Here is a 15,267-nt window from a genome sequence, read left to right as displayed (position 1 = left end):
GCTAGCCAATTGGATGCAAAATTGGCTTGACAGTCGGAGGTGTGGAGGCGGGGGGGATGGCGGGTGGTGGCCGGGGAGGGGGGGGGAGGGGAGGGGCGGTGGTGGGCAGTGATGATAAAGGGTTGTTGTTTAGACTGGAGGCGTATGACCAGCAGTATGCAGCAAGGATTGGTTTTGTGTCCACTGTTGTTTATTATATACACAAGTTGGTTAAGAATATAGCAGGCATGGTTAGTAAGTTTGAGAATGAAAGAGATGGTACAGTGGACAGTGATGAAGGTTATCTAAGAGTACAACAGGATCTTAATAAACTGGACCAGTGGGGCAAGGAATGGCAGATGGCGTTGCATACAGATAAATTCGAGGTGTTCCATTTTGGTATGAGAAACCAGGGCAGAACTTACACAGTTAATGATAGGGCCCTGGGAAGCGTTGTGGAACAGCGAGACCTAAGGGTGCAGGTGCATAGTTCTTTGAAAGTGGTGTGTCAGGTAGACAGAGTGACGAAGGAGGTGTTTGGCATTTTTGCCTTCATCGGTCAGAGCATTGAGTGCAGGAGTCGAAACGTCATGTTACAGCTGACATCGGTAAGGCCACTTTTGGAGTACTGCATACAGTTCTGGTCACCCTGCTATAGGAAGGATGTTAGTAAACTGGAAGGGGTGTAAAAAAGATTACCAAGACTGCAGGGTTTGCATTATAAGGAGAGGCTGGGTAGGCTGGGAACATTTTTCCCTGGAGTGTAGGATGCTGAGGGGTGACCTAATAGAGGTTTATAAAATCATGAGTGGCATAGATAGGGTGAACAGTCAATGTCTTTTCCCCAGGGTAGAGGAGTCCAAAACTGGAGGGTATAGGTTTAAGGTCAGAGGGGAAAGATTTGAAAGGGACCTGAGGGGCAACTTTTTTCACACACAAGGTGGTATGTATGTGGAATGAGCTGGAGAAGAAGTGGTAGAGGCAGGTACCATTACAATATTTAATAGACATTTGGGCAGGTACATGGATAGGAAAGGTTTAGTGGGATATGGGCCAAATGCAGGCAAATGGGACTGGTTCGGTTTTGGAAACCTGGTTGGCACAGATGAATTGGGCCAAAGGGTCTGTTTTCTGTGCTGTCTGACTTTGACTCTAACCAAAAACAGAAATTACTGGTGAAACTCAGCAGGTCTGGCAGTATCTGTGGTGAGAAAGCAGAGTTAACGTTTTGGGTCTAGTGACCCTTCTTCAGAACTGGTTCTCCACATGTGTGCACCAATCTCGGAGGTACATATACATGAGTTAGGATCAGAGTTAGGCCATTCGGGCTTTCAAACCTGCTCCACCATTTAATAAGATCGTGGTTAATCTGTTTGTGTTCTGAATTCCATGTTCCCATCTATCCTCAAAACCTTTGATCCTCATGTCTAACAAGAATCTTTCTAGCTCCACCTTCAGAATATTCTGTGGCCTCCACTTCTGAGGGCGAGAGTTCCAAAGCAGCGCAACTTTGAGAGAAAAAAATTCCTCTCCTCCTTGTCTTAAAAGCGAAATCTCTAATTTTGAAATTTCCCTAAATCTGGACTCATCCATAAAGGTAACATCCTTCACTTATCCACCTTTTCAAGATCGTTCAGGACCATATAAACTTCACTCAAATTTCACTCACTCTTCTAAACTCCAATGAAAACAAGCCCAGCAGATCTTCCAATTTTTCCACATAAGACAAACCAATCATTGCAAGTATCAGTCACGTAAACCTCCTTTGAACTGCCTGCAATGTATTTACATCCTTCGAGATCGAAACTGCTCACAATATTATAGATGATCTCAGCAATTCCCTGTGTGTCTGAGTAATTCCTCACTTTATTCGTCTCGTATAATAAAGGGTAATAAAGGGTAATAAAGGTAATAAGATATTAAAGGTACATAATTCTTTAAAGTTTTTGTGTCACATATACACAGGATGGTTAAAAAGGCGTTTTGCATGCTTGCCTTCTTTGCTCAGTCCTTTGAGTATAGGAGTTGGGACGTTATGTTGAGGTTGTACAGGACATTGGTCAGCCCTCTTCTGGAGTACTATATCTTATTCTGGTCACCCAGTTGTAGGAAGGATATTATCAAGCTGGAGAGGATTCAGAAGAGATTTACCAGGATGCAGCGGATATGGAAGTTTTGAGTTATAAGGAAAGGCTGGATAGGCTGGGACTTTTTCCACTGGAGCATAGGAGTTTGAGAGGTGACTTGAAAGAAGTTTATAAAATAATGAGAGGTATAGATAGAGTTAATGGTAGTTGTCTTTTCCCTAAGATGGGGAATTTCAAGTCTAGGGAGAGAGATTTAAAAATGACATGAGAATTTTTTTTACACAGAGGGTAGTTTGCGTGTGGAATGAACTTTTCAAGTAAATGGTGGATGTGAGTACAATTACAATGTTTAAAAGACATTTGGATGGATATATGAATAGGCAACGTTTGGAGGGATTTGAGCCAGAAGCAGACAGATGAGACTAGTTTAGTTTGGGATTATGTTCGGCATGGACTGGTTGGACTGAAAGGTCTGTTTCAATGTTGTATGACTTTATGTCAGCATTCATAGAATAGAATTTTTGAATCTCTACAGTGCCAACAGAGGCCATTCGACCCACTCTATCTGCGTTGACCTTCCATAAGAACATACCACCCAGACCCACCACTCCACCCTATCCCTAAAACCCTGCATTTTCCATGCCTAATCCACATAGCTTGCACATCCCTGGATACTATGGAGCAATTTAGCATGGCCAATCCACCTAAGTTGCACATCTTTGAACTGTGGGAGGAAACTAGAGCAGCTGGAGGAAATCCACACAGACGCGAGAATGTGCAAACTCCACACAGATAGTTGCCCGAGGGTTGATTTGAATCCGGGTCCCTGGCGCTGAGAGACAGCACTGCTAATCACTGAGCCACGGTGCTGCCCGTAGTTTTATTATTTATTTATTCCTTAGTTTTAGGAATTGCTTGCTGTACCTGCATACTAACTTTTTGTGACTCATGAACATCTAGATTTCTCTAAACCTCGGCATTCTGAAGTCATTCTCCAATTAAATACAAGTTTTTTTTTGTTTTAAAATTCTGGTCAAAATGAACAACTTCATATTTTCCTACATTATACTTCTGTCAGACTTCTTGCCCACTCACATGACCAGTCTTGTATCAGTCTGCATCCATGTTGTTTTATATAATGACATACTTTCCTACCTATCTTTGTGTCACCTGCAGATTTAACCATTGTGCTTTTGATTCCCTTATCTCAGTTATATAAAATTTAAAATATTGAGGGTTCCGTGTAGATCCCTGCAGGGCCCCACCGATCACATCCTACCAGTCTGAAGAAAGACATATTTAGGTATATATTCTGTTTATTGCCAGCCAGTCAATCTTCTATCATGCTAGTATGTTGTTCCCTACACCACAAGCTCCTAATTTGAGTAGTAATTTTTTCTGCAGAACCTTATCAAATGACTTCTGGAAATCTAAGTACTGGTAGTCAACAGGCTCACGTTATCCACACCGCATCTTTTCCTTTTAGAAGAATTGCAATAAATTGGTTAAAGACAATTTAATTGCCCTAAATATCCTTTTCCTGCTGACTTTTTACTAGTTGTGCCTCGTCACATTCTGGTGTTGTTCTTATCTTTCCTCACATCACGTCCAAATGACTGAGATCTCACTGCGTTACTAAAAGAATAATTAAATATTTGGGCTGGATAGCATTGCTCGACAGAAATTGATCCACAGGTGTTCTGCAAGTTCTAAAGAGGACTCCCCACGACGTGGATAACTGTTAAAGTGTTGATGTCCCAGGTATTAGATCTACAAATAAAAGTTTCTAACATTTATCTTTAATCCCATGAAAAATGCAAATAAAAGAAAAATATTTTTTGTTTTTTGTGTTAAAACAAGTTGATTGTATCGTCTTTAATTGTTTTTGTTGTAGGTTTTGATCTTTCCCCACCCTATTGCAATCTGTTTCTTGTTTGGAGATTATTTAATAGTTGTAGGAGTTCAGAATGCCTGATCCTCCCATGTTTAAAAAGGTGAACTTTAGATGAGTCAAATTTTATTGCACCAAGTAGAGTTTAGCTCAATTGGAGGGGTCTTTACCTCTGAGTCAGGTGATTCATGTCCCACAATTGGACCGCAGAGCATAAACTAATCTGACATTCCAATGCACTCCTGAGGGAGGGCTGCTTTGTCGCAGCTGTAAACCTTTGACGGGTTGTTAGGCTGACATCCTTTTGCTGACGTGGTTATTAAGATTTCACCTTCACCTGGCTAGTTGATGAACTTCGAATTTGCTGGGTGCCAATGCATAGCCCTCAATCAGCATCGCAAAAAAAACAGTTTGAACAGTCATTCATCTCACTGTTGTAGAACATATGGACTGCCAGTTTTTAAAAAAAAAATTCTTCGATGCCAAGGATCTGCTGTATTGCCCATCCTAGTTGTTCCACGAAGTTGGTAGTGGGCTACATACATCTTTGAGCTGTCTGATGCTTATTAGTCCACTTCAAGGGGCAGTTTTTAAAACTCATTCACGGGATGAGGGTATCGCTGGCTGTGCCAGTGTATATTGCCCTTCGCTAATTGCCCAGAGAACAGTTGAGAGTCAACCACATTGCTGTGGGTTTACAGTCACATGGAGGCCAGACTGAGTAAGAATGGCAGTTTCCTTCCTGAAAGGTTAGTGAACCAAATGGGTTTTCCAACAATCGGCAATGAATTTATAGTCATCGTTAGACTCTTAATTCCAGTTTTTTGTTGGATTCAAAATATGCCACCTACCGTGGCGCAATTCAAACCCAGGTCCTCAAAACATTACCTGGGTCTCTAGAATAACAGTCCAGCGATAGTCGCCTCACCTCCCGTCGTTGAGAGTCATCTATGTTGGATGTTCGTGTGCCACTGGATTTTCCTAACAGTCTGACAGCCTGGGTGTCATTTTTACTGAAATCAACTTCAAGATCTTACCAGATGTTTTTTAGGACTGTATTTAAATGCTCGAACTGCATGCTGGAGTTTAACTTAATGTTCTCTTTATTACTGGTACGCACCTCTCCATTACTTGTCCAGTAGTGTAACCTCTCAGTGCTATTTATCTGTATGTGTCAGTCAGCTCCAAAATCAAATTGGCTTTGAGATTTTCCAATCTTGACATAAAGAACTGTATAAATTCAAGTATTTATTTTCTCTCAACTGTTATTCCAGTGGTTAAGTAACAGCACCTGTAACATTACTGCTCCCGTTCTGCATGCATCAATCTAGGATTTGATTTACTGGTTGCAGTATTTAGCTGAGAGTTACGAGAATTACTAGGCAATGTTCAAACATCAGAATCCTAACCATGCTATCATTTTGGTTCATCACAGTGATTAGATCTCCCTGTGACTTATAGGGTTTAAATGTTTTACTGCTGAACCCTGCACAACAAGGAGATCCGAAAGCTGGTTTCTAGCTTATCTGAACTGGGGTGTTGCAATTTTCCTCTGCATCCCTGGGGTCAGCAGAGAAAATAGTGACTCGAATTACAGGATTGGGCTTGTATTTTATGCCCTTGATGATTTGCTCAGGTTCTCTGTCTGATGATTCAAATGAAGAATAATTAGTAGAAAAAGGTGCTGTGGGCAGTTAGTATCAAGCAAATCCAGTCCCAGATCTGGCTGTTGCCTTCTGATCGACAGACTAGGATGGGTTTCTGATGGTTGCTGTAATAGCCATGGAGTGAATACCATTGATCTTAACACCATCACCTACTCCTGGTCACCATCTTTCAATCATTGCTGCTAAGATTGACGTATAAACATGGGATGACGATACAGGGAACTTGTGGTAAATAGTGTGGTTGTGTAGCTTATTGGGTGTCCATGGCTGGGTTGTACCTAAGGTTCACCCAGTTGAAAGGTGCTTTACCCTAGCAAGATGTCAATTGAGTAAAAAGTGGAACAGGTTTTTCCATTCAGGTAGAAAATGAGTGCACCTTATGTGCATGAAGTTCTTTCCATGACGTATGTCCCGAGTGGATACATGAAAGCAATACTGACCCAACCAACAATGCAAGGAGGGGTGCAGCAACTGCTATGTGATCTGAGTAGTCCAAAGTGGCCCCAACATTGGTCCATCTGATTTCCTCCCTCTCCCAACATATTGTCGTCCCTTGGTCCACTTTGTCACTCCTGGTGAACTTAGGATGTAGTTTGCACCCATCAAATGCTGCTCGCCTCTTGATGCAAGAAGATATTGTCTGGTTCACGCATCCTCATGGCACTTCACTTCATACCTCATTTCTGGGACAGGCAAAGTTACAGACCAATAATTTCTATTGGTGGGATAAGGTCATAATGTCTTGTTCGCTGCTTCTAATACTGTTCCATTTGTTTAAACTGATATAAATAACTGTATAAATTCTTAGAACTAGGTAGTCTGATGCAAGGCATTGCTTCAAAGCTTCTTTATGGAGAGCTTATATCAAATAGTCTTGTGTGTTATGACAAAGACTGACTGCAAATGACTGCTGCTTCCAGCCCATCTTATATGTACCGTTTGTGTTTGTGTTACAGCCCGCTCAAGTGAGGAGGAAGATGATGATATTAAAGTGTCCACTTTCAGTTTCGACCTGAAGGAGCTGCTTCCCAGTGTGAAAGTGTGGTCTGATTGGATGCTGGGCCACCCAGATGAGTGGAACCCGCCACCTAACTCCCTCATCCTGCCAAAAGAGTATGTTATTTAAATCTCTGCTTAAACTGCAACAAAAAAAAAAATTTCTGTTTCTCTTCCTTAATTCTTTTCCCCTCTACTGTTTTTTTGGTTTGGCACCTAGCTTCAGGGTAGAGATCATGAAGGGAATTTTTGAATTAATAAGCAAATCAATTGTTGAATTGCACTTAAGTTCCTCAGTTTTCTGCAAAATTTGCAACTCCTTATTTTTCACTTTGCAGGTACTGATCTTTGTTAGTTTGGATGTAACCACCTGTAATTCTGGTCAGTTGGTGCTCAAAATCTATCCCTTTTCACAGAATGGCTGAATGCTAAAAAACTATGCCCACCCATTTCCACCTCCACAGACAACGCCTCGTTCACTCTGATGCTGCACACCTTGGTTATTAACTTCGTTATCTCTCCATTTGACTAAACCAATTGTTTCCTGGCTGGTTTCCCTTCTTCCACCCTATAAAAATGAGAGGTTATTCAAAATTCTGCTGAACCAAACTCTCACCCACTCCTGTCCCCGTCACCCCTGTGCTCACTGAACTACATTGGTTCCTTGTCCAACAATGCTTCAGTTTTGAAATTCACGTGATTGTTATCAAACACCTCCATGGCCTTGTCCCTGAAATCTAACCAGTCCACAATCCTCCAAGATAACTGTGCTTCTCCAATTCTGCCCTCTTACGTTTTCTTGATTTTAATCGCCTGTTCATTTGCAGCTAGGCCTTCAGTTCCCAAGGCTCCAAGCCCTGGAATTCCCTCTCTAACCCTCTCCACACCTTTCTCTACACCTCTCTCTCTCTTCTCCTTTGAGATGCTCCTTAAAATGTAATCTCTTAAAATCTTTGACCAATCATTGGCCGTCTGCCTTAATAGCACCTCATGTGGCTTGGTGTCATATTTTATTTGATGATGTTCCCGTGAAGCAGTTTGTGGTATTTGGCAATGTCAAAGGTGTAATTAAATTCAAGGCCTTATTGTAGTTAGTGTGTTAACTCTGGCATTGCTTTTATTACCTATTGGGTATTGGTGTGGAAAGCTGTTTTTTGTTGACATGGTCTTTGTTCTTGTGTGAATGGAGAGACAGGGAATGATGGTCATGCAATGTCCATTTGCCCAATCCATAGGTAGGTAGGGGCAGGGCATTTTCTGAATACTGAGAGTCCATTCCACACTGATCATTAGATAATTTGCTATAATTAGCATCTGCATGGTCATATTTCACAACTTTACTTGCTGTTTCTTCCCTTGGGGCCAATGAATGTTCTCTCAGTTCCCTGTCCCATCAGGCCATCTTCATGTATGAACTAGAGAATGAGCATTAGCATGCTGTTCAGCCTAGAAAGCATCACAGCTGAGTCCTTATGGTACCATGCTCTTTATGTACCATTCGCAAGTGCAGATCCAGCAATTCACTCCTCAGTGTTTATTGGTCGAGAGAAAAGCACTCACTAATTACCCCCCCCATGCCGCCTGAGATGTGTGTGCTGTTCAATTGTACCTTTCCCCCACTATTGCTATACCTACCAGTGCAGATTATTACCCCTGGTCAGTGCAGCTGAGCTAATTACTGGATAAACTCACTGATCCTAAACTCACTGGTATTATGGGACAGACTGCAGCAGTTCAAGAAGGCAGCTCAACCCCACCTTCTCAAGGGCAACTAGGGACAGGCATTGAATGCTGGCCAGCCAGCAATGTCCATAACCCACAAGTCAATAAAGAAAAGTCGGGTCTTGTTCAAAGAAAATCAGTGTTACCCAAATTCTTTCCATGTTTTTCTTTGTCTGAAGGATTGAGAAGCTATAGGCAAAGTGGGTTGTTCACTTTAAAACGACCACCACCGCTAGCCTCTCAATAATTGTCTCCTTCTCCAAGTCCCAGGTCACATTCAAAGCTTTTCAATCTTGCTTCCACATCCCAAATATCACGACTCACCTTCAAAGGTTTCCTTAAAACCTGCCAGCTTTGATGAACTCAGTGCTGCAATTTCTTCATCTTTTTTAAAGAATGCACTTGGCTGTGTTTTCCTGTGTATTTATGAGATGCTATTGACAATGTCTTTTGATAATTCAGTTCCCTTGTATTGTCTAACTCCTCCCAACCTGTTTCCTTGGTTATATCTTTGCTGTCCATGTGATTAAATGTATTTGAACTAAATCTGCAAATAGACAAAAGGCAAAAAAGTGAATGATTAGTAAATTTAGAAAGGTATCTTTGGTTGTTGGCAGTGCGCATTTTTATGTGGAACATTCACTAAATTTAAAATTTTCTTGGAACTCAGTGTGGGTTTTATCTGTTGCACTCGCTCCATCGAGATAGCACTGATGTACAGCCAAGAAATGCAGATAAATGGCACACAAATTGATGTGAGATTTCAAGAAATATTCCCCACAGACTTTGCCGAAGTGTTGCCCAGATTTCTATTGTTCCTATTTGTGAAGGTGTTTATGAACTCACTGGGCCCATAGCTGACCAGCTGATGTCTTAATAGGTTATCCACTGTCATTAATCCAATGGTCTCATGCTGGGTTTTATTTCTCTGTGTAGCTGTTACACCTGCACTGCGGGAAACCACTGGGAGGGAGCAGGTGATAAATCATTCAGGAGATTATTTCAAATGTAATCATTCACTGAAATTCAAACCTGCCTTTTTGTTCCTGTTAATTTTTACACTCTGCCAGATTTCACTCTTAGAGGTGAGATTGTGCAGCTTTTATTGATCTCGGTTGCACACAGCTATGTGGGCACAATGTGCAGACACAGACCATGTGTGCACCCAAATTCTCTTGAACTTTATTAATAAACACTTCTGATTTTCTTTCAAGGAAGGATCGATGGTATAGTTCTGGTAAACTAAGTGTTGATAAAGCAGTTGAGCACAATGCTGTTCATGATGTAAGTTTTGAAGTTTGCCCTGATGACTGGGCTGAGTTTGAAGCTGCAGCGGCTGTGAGTCTCAGCCCTTCGTTCACTCCTGCACAGCTGTATGACACTGTTTTGGCCTGGAGCTGGGATAGGAAAATAGAAAACGGGCCAAGCTAGAAAGTCTTCTTTGTTTTGTAGTTGGCAGCCTGCCCATGACTGGGGTTACATAATGGGAATCATTGTGGTACTCTTGAGATTGCTGGACTATTACAGGATCTGGGTCACACCGAGAGCTGTGTGGCTACAGCAGTGTCACATGACTGCTGTATGTCAGTGTCAAGTCCCCCCCCTTATTTTCCCTTTGCCTTGCAGCTATAGAATGGTGTTTTTTGGCAGCCGCCTATGGATTGTGTGTGACTTAACTCGTGTAATGGCTTTGGCTCGTAAGGATCTAGAGTCAACAGAGGGGCACAGGGAGGAGGCGAGCGAAGCCTGGAGCGTCTCATGGGCAAGCAAGTAGAGAGGCTGGAATATTAGACTAGAGCCATATCACATCCGTCTGTTGTCTGCCCAGCCAGCTTTGGATAAACTATCTAAGACCAGTGCAATACATCATTTCTTTTTTTTTTCCCTTTTTTTTTTCTTTTTACTTTGGGGTCATGTAAAGTTCTGTGTTTGTGCTTTTAACCCTGTAAACACTTTTCTTAAAGCAGCTGGCAGCCAAATGCATTTCTGGTTCCCATTACATCATAGTTTAAAATAATAAAAATAACTCCTTTCAGAAACTGAAGTTTTTTGGAATTTTTTCTTTCAAAAAAAATTTTATTTTAAAAAGAATGTTGTGAAGTAAGTTTGATGTTGTTAGGGATGAGTTGTCCTTACAATACTGGCTTTGGGTTTCTCATAGCGTGGGCTATATGGCAGAAAAGGTTATTAACAGAGATTAAGGGAGTGACAGTTTAGGAAGAAAGAGTTTGTATTTATCTTTAAACCTTTGGTGGCCTTAGGGCATTCTAAAACAACCCATGCTGGTTTGAAGTCTACTCCGTATTGTAACAGAGGGAAGCAGAACAGTCAACTTGCAGACAACACAGTTACACACAGAGCAACAAGTTGAAATACCAAGTAGTTGTTGCTTTATGTTTTGACTAGGGATTAAAGTTTGTCCAGGACATCAGGTACATGCTACTGCTCTTTGACGTAGTTCAAGAAGAAGTAGAGGGCGATCTTTTTCCAGCAGAGCATGTAGAGCCTACATTCAAAAAGAAATGGCAACTCAGACAGTGCAGCACTCCCTCTCATTCTGTTCTGAAGAAGAGTCATTCGACTTGATACATTGAGTCTGTTTTCCCTCCACAGATACTGCCAGATTTGCTGAGTTTCTCCAGCAATTTGTGTTTTTTTCCTTTGAGACTACCTCTAATTCATGGAATGAGAATGTCACTTGGAAAACCAACATTTATGGCACATCCCTAATTACCCTCAAGAAAGTGATTGAGGGTTATGTTCTTGAACTACTGTGTCACATGTGCAAATATGCCGACAGCCCTGTTATGAAGGGAGTCCTAGGGTTCTGACCCTGTGACAATGAAGTATCCAGGGTGGGATATGAGTGGCTTCAAAGGGAATTTGAGATGTTCAAGATTTTGGATGAGGTGCTAATCAAATGTACTACCTTGTCCAGAATGATGCTGATCAACAAAGAACAAAGAAAATTACAGCACAGGAACAGGCCCTTCGGCCCTCCAAGCCTGCGCCGATCCAGATCCTCTATCTAAACCTGTCGCCTATTTTCCAAGGATCTGTATCCCTCTGCTCCCTGCCTGTTCATGTATCTGTCTAGATACATCTTAAATGACGCTATCGTGCCCGCCTCTACCACCTCCGCTGGCAACGCGTTCCAGGCACCCACCACCCTCTGCATAAAGAACTTTCCACGCATATCTCCCTTAAACTTTTCCCCCCTCACCTTGAAATTGTGACCCATAATAATTGAGTCCCCCACTCTGGGGAAAAAGCTTCTTGCTATCCACCCTGTCTATACCTCTCATGATTTTGTAGACCTCAATCAGGTCCCCCTTCAACCTCCGTCCTTCTAATGTAAATAATCCTAATCTACTCAACCTCTCTTCATAGCTAGCGCCCTCCATACCAGGCAACATCCTGGTGAACCTCCTCTGCTCCGTCTCCAAAGCAGCCACATCCTTTTGGTAATGTGGCGACCAGAACTGTGGTTGAACCAAAGTCCTATACAACTGTAACATGACCTGCCAACTCTTGTACTCAATCCCCAACCGATGAATGAAAGCATGCCATATGCCTTCTTGACCACTCTATCGACCTGCGTTGCCACCTTCAGGGTACAATGGACCTGAACACCCAGATCTCTCTGTGCATCAACTTTCCCCAGGGCTTTTCCATTTACCGTATAGTTCACTCTTGAATTGGATCTTCCAAAATGCATCACCTCGCATTTGCCTGGATTGAACTCCATCTGCCATTTCTCCGCCCAACTCTCCAATCTATCTATATTCTGCTGCATTCTCTGACAGTCCCCTTCACTGTCTGCTACTCCACCAATCTTAGTATCATCTGCAATGGATAGGTTGGAGCTGCCCTCATTCTTGCAGGCTTTAGAGAGCTGGGGAGTAACTGACTCACTGCAAGATTCTGTGTGGTTATAAATTAGGAATGCAAGCTGTGTAGTGATGAACAAACATACCTACTTCTCACCTTAAGATGGGAGTAAATGTCATTGAAGCAGCTGAAGCAGTGGTTGGGCCAAGGAAACACCAGAAATGATGTCATGGACTGAGATGTTGTGGTTGTTTCATCCAATCGTCATTCTTTGTGCTTTTGATTCACGTCACTGGAGAGATTTCCCACCTTGATTCCCATTGATGTCAGCTTTACTAGAGGTCCTGAAGTCACAATTAATAAAATATTGCTTTGATTTCAAGGGTTGTCACTCTCACCTGAAATGTCCATTTGGATAATGGGCGTAAGTCTCTGCTGTGGACCATGAAACAGCAACCTGACTCCAAGGTGAGAGTAATACACCTAATTTAGGTTCAGCTTAGTAATTAAAAACAATTGCTGCTGAAGTAAGTCAACTTGGATTGCTCCTACACATGGTTCAGCCTGGTTATATCGTGATGAGGGTGAACCATCTGTCAGCTTTCCTAATTGGTTGGGAATGGCAGGTAGAACCCAACTGGGCAAAACTGGATTTGCTTCAGCCAACTCTATTTAAAATATCAGGTTTGTAGACGGACAGTGTGATTGTCCTATAAGTGATGTTGCGACTTAATCAGAAAAAGTACACTGATAATTAATTGATAAATAACTACTATTCCACACCATCAGGAAATGTATAAATCCCACTTAGACCATCGAAGTGACCCAATTTGTCTGACAGCCTGCTATTCAAGACAAAGCGATTCACACCAGGTTCTGCGAGAAAGTAATATTTATTTATTGTAACACACTTAAAGCAGAGAAACAGAAAGTGTTGGAGAAACTCAGCAGGTCTGGCAGCATCTGTGGAGGGAAAACAGATTAATGTTTTGAGTCCAATGACTCTTTATCAGGACTTCTGAAGGAGGGTCACTGGACTTGAAATAGTTGCTGCCAGTCCTGCTGAATTACTCCAGCACTTTGTTTTTGTTTCAGATATTCAGCATCCGCAGTTCTTTCTTTCATTTCAGAGAAAAGAAAGGATTTCCAGTCCACTACTATACAACCTAGACTGTACTTGCCTTCAAGTATGCATGTGCACATTCTTTCATGATTAAGACAGACAGAAGATAAATTATTTAACACAGATACTGAATTTAAAAAGAATACACACAGGGTAAACAAAATCAAAAAACAAGGTCATAAGTCCAGATCACAAGGTGCAAAGTTCTTTTCTTCGTCATTATTGCTAATATTAAAAATGACTCTTATTTATAGGGTGATGGTTGTTCTTTAATTCATGGTTGGTCAGGTGGACCTAGGTCTTCCTTTGCTTTAGGATTCTTTATTTTAATCTTTCTGGGTTTTCTGTCTTTTCCTCACAAGGTGAGTGATTGATGTTTTCGGTCAGGTTTTTCCCTCCTATGCTGACCCTGGCACCTGTGGCATTTTAACTTTCTGCAGCTTAACTAATCAGACGACTGTTGTCGGGCAGAATTAACTCAAAAGATTCTGTGCCACTTGGTCTTGAATTCTCTCTTACTGCTTCAAAATGTAACATTATCACACAGCTCAAAAAAAAAGCATCACTTGATTATTTTTAAGTTGCAAAATTATCCTGGAATTTCAGTTATAGCACTTCAGTTTAGTTCCAAAAAAGAAAGAACTCTGACAAAGAGTTGAGCTTGGAGAAGGGAATTCTCAGCCCAAAACTACAGCTTATAAGCGAAAACAAGAGGGAGCTCATTAAATTATGGAAGTAGGGCTAAATGTAAAACACTCAACTACCAGAAGTGAAGTTCTCAACAAAGTGATTTGATTTGATTTAATTTATTACTGTTTATGTGTATGGTGAAAAGAGTTGTCTTACATGCTTTACAGGCAGATCATACTGTGCAAGTGCAAGCAGTCATCAGGGCAGCCCAATCCAAGTTTCAACTAGTTACCAAGAATGGATCGCTGCCAGAAGGGAACAGGGATTATGATTAAATAGTGATGGTTGTAATTACTAGCACAGCCTTGATTGATCAAGTGGCCTATTTGTGTGCTATAACTTTCAACAATTCTGTCTCGTTTATATGAAAGACAAATTTATGTTTCATTGAATTACCCTATAGGTATATGTCTTATATTTTAAAATGCCATGCCTTCAGATGTGTGGCTGTTCACTCTTGTTCTGCAGACATTACAACCTCCTGTTTGGATCTGAGTTGAGTGCAGAACAAGCCCAAGTCTATGTGCTGTAAGGTGTTGAACGTTTGCTCAGGAACCTGTTATCAGCCCACTTGGATAATAAAAGCATAACCTGCACTGAGTTTCAGATCCTGCTTGTGGAAGGCAAACGTCTCTAATTTTCTGTGGAAGCCACTGAAGTGGACCACAAGAAGAGTATTTAAGGTTTAAATTCTGACATTGTTTATAGTTTGAGGGTTGGCAGTTTTCAAGACAAAGTGTTGTTATTCTTAAAATTGCACAATAATGTGTCTTCTGCATCCACATTACAAATTATGGCATTGGCTTTAATAATTTTGTGTTTTTAATCTCTGATAATCCAGCTGCTGTTCTGTCTGAATCCCATTCATTCTTGTACCCTGCCTGTGCTTGCTCTATGCATGTATCTCCCTTGCTTGTCTTCTTTCTTTTCTCTGCATTTTTCTCACTTGTAATCTGCTTTCTCAATGGTGGAAGAGCCCAGCACATCAGTGAATAAGATAAGGCTGAAACATTCGTAGCAGTCTTCAGCCAGAAGTGCCAAGTGGATGATCCATCTTAGTCTCTTCCGGAGATCCCCAGCATCACAGACACCAGTGTTCAGCCAAATCAATTCACTCCATGTGATATCAAGAAACAGTTTGAGGACTGGATACTGCAAAGGCTATGGCCCCTGACAGCATTCTGGCAATAGTACTGAAGACTTGTGCTCCAGAACTTATCGCTCCCCTAGCCAAGTTTTTCCAAAATTTCTCTGTCAACACCTTCCAACCTCGACCTTTAC

At 41.6% G+C, this 15,267-nt stretch overlaps 1 protein-coding gene across 1 annotated transcript in view; it reads left to right on the top strand.

Annotated features, from left to right (window-relative positions):
- smg6 (SMG6 nonsense mediated mRNA decay factor) overlaps positions 1 to 15,267 on the top strand; it is a 340,627-nt gene that overhangs the window by 148,317 nt on the left and 177,043 nt on the right. Inside the window, 1 exon segment of the mRNA XM_048612318.1 lies at positions 6,581 to 6,737. Within this exon segment, the coding sequence (XP_048468275.1) occupies positions 6,581 to 6,737 (157 nt within the window).

The sequence above is a fragment of the Rhincodon typus genome, chromosome 26 (genome assembly GCF_021869965.1).
Source record: "Rhincodon typus isolate 14 chromosome 26, sRhiTyp1.1, whole genome shotgun sequence".
Classification (NCBI taxonomy): Eukaryota; Metazoa; Chordata; class Chondrichthyes; order Orectolobiformes; family Rhincodontidae; genus Rhincodon; species Rhincodon typus.
Note: the sequence above shows the minus strand (reverse complement) of the source record. Positions and strands in the feature narration are given on the sequence as shown.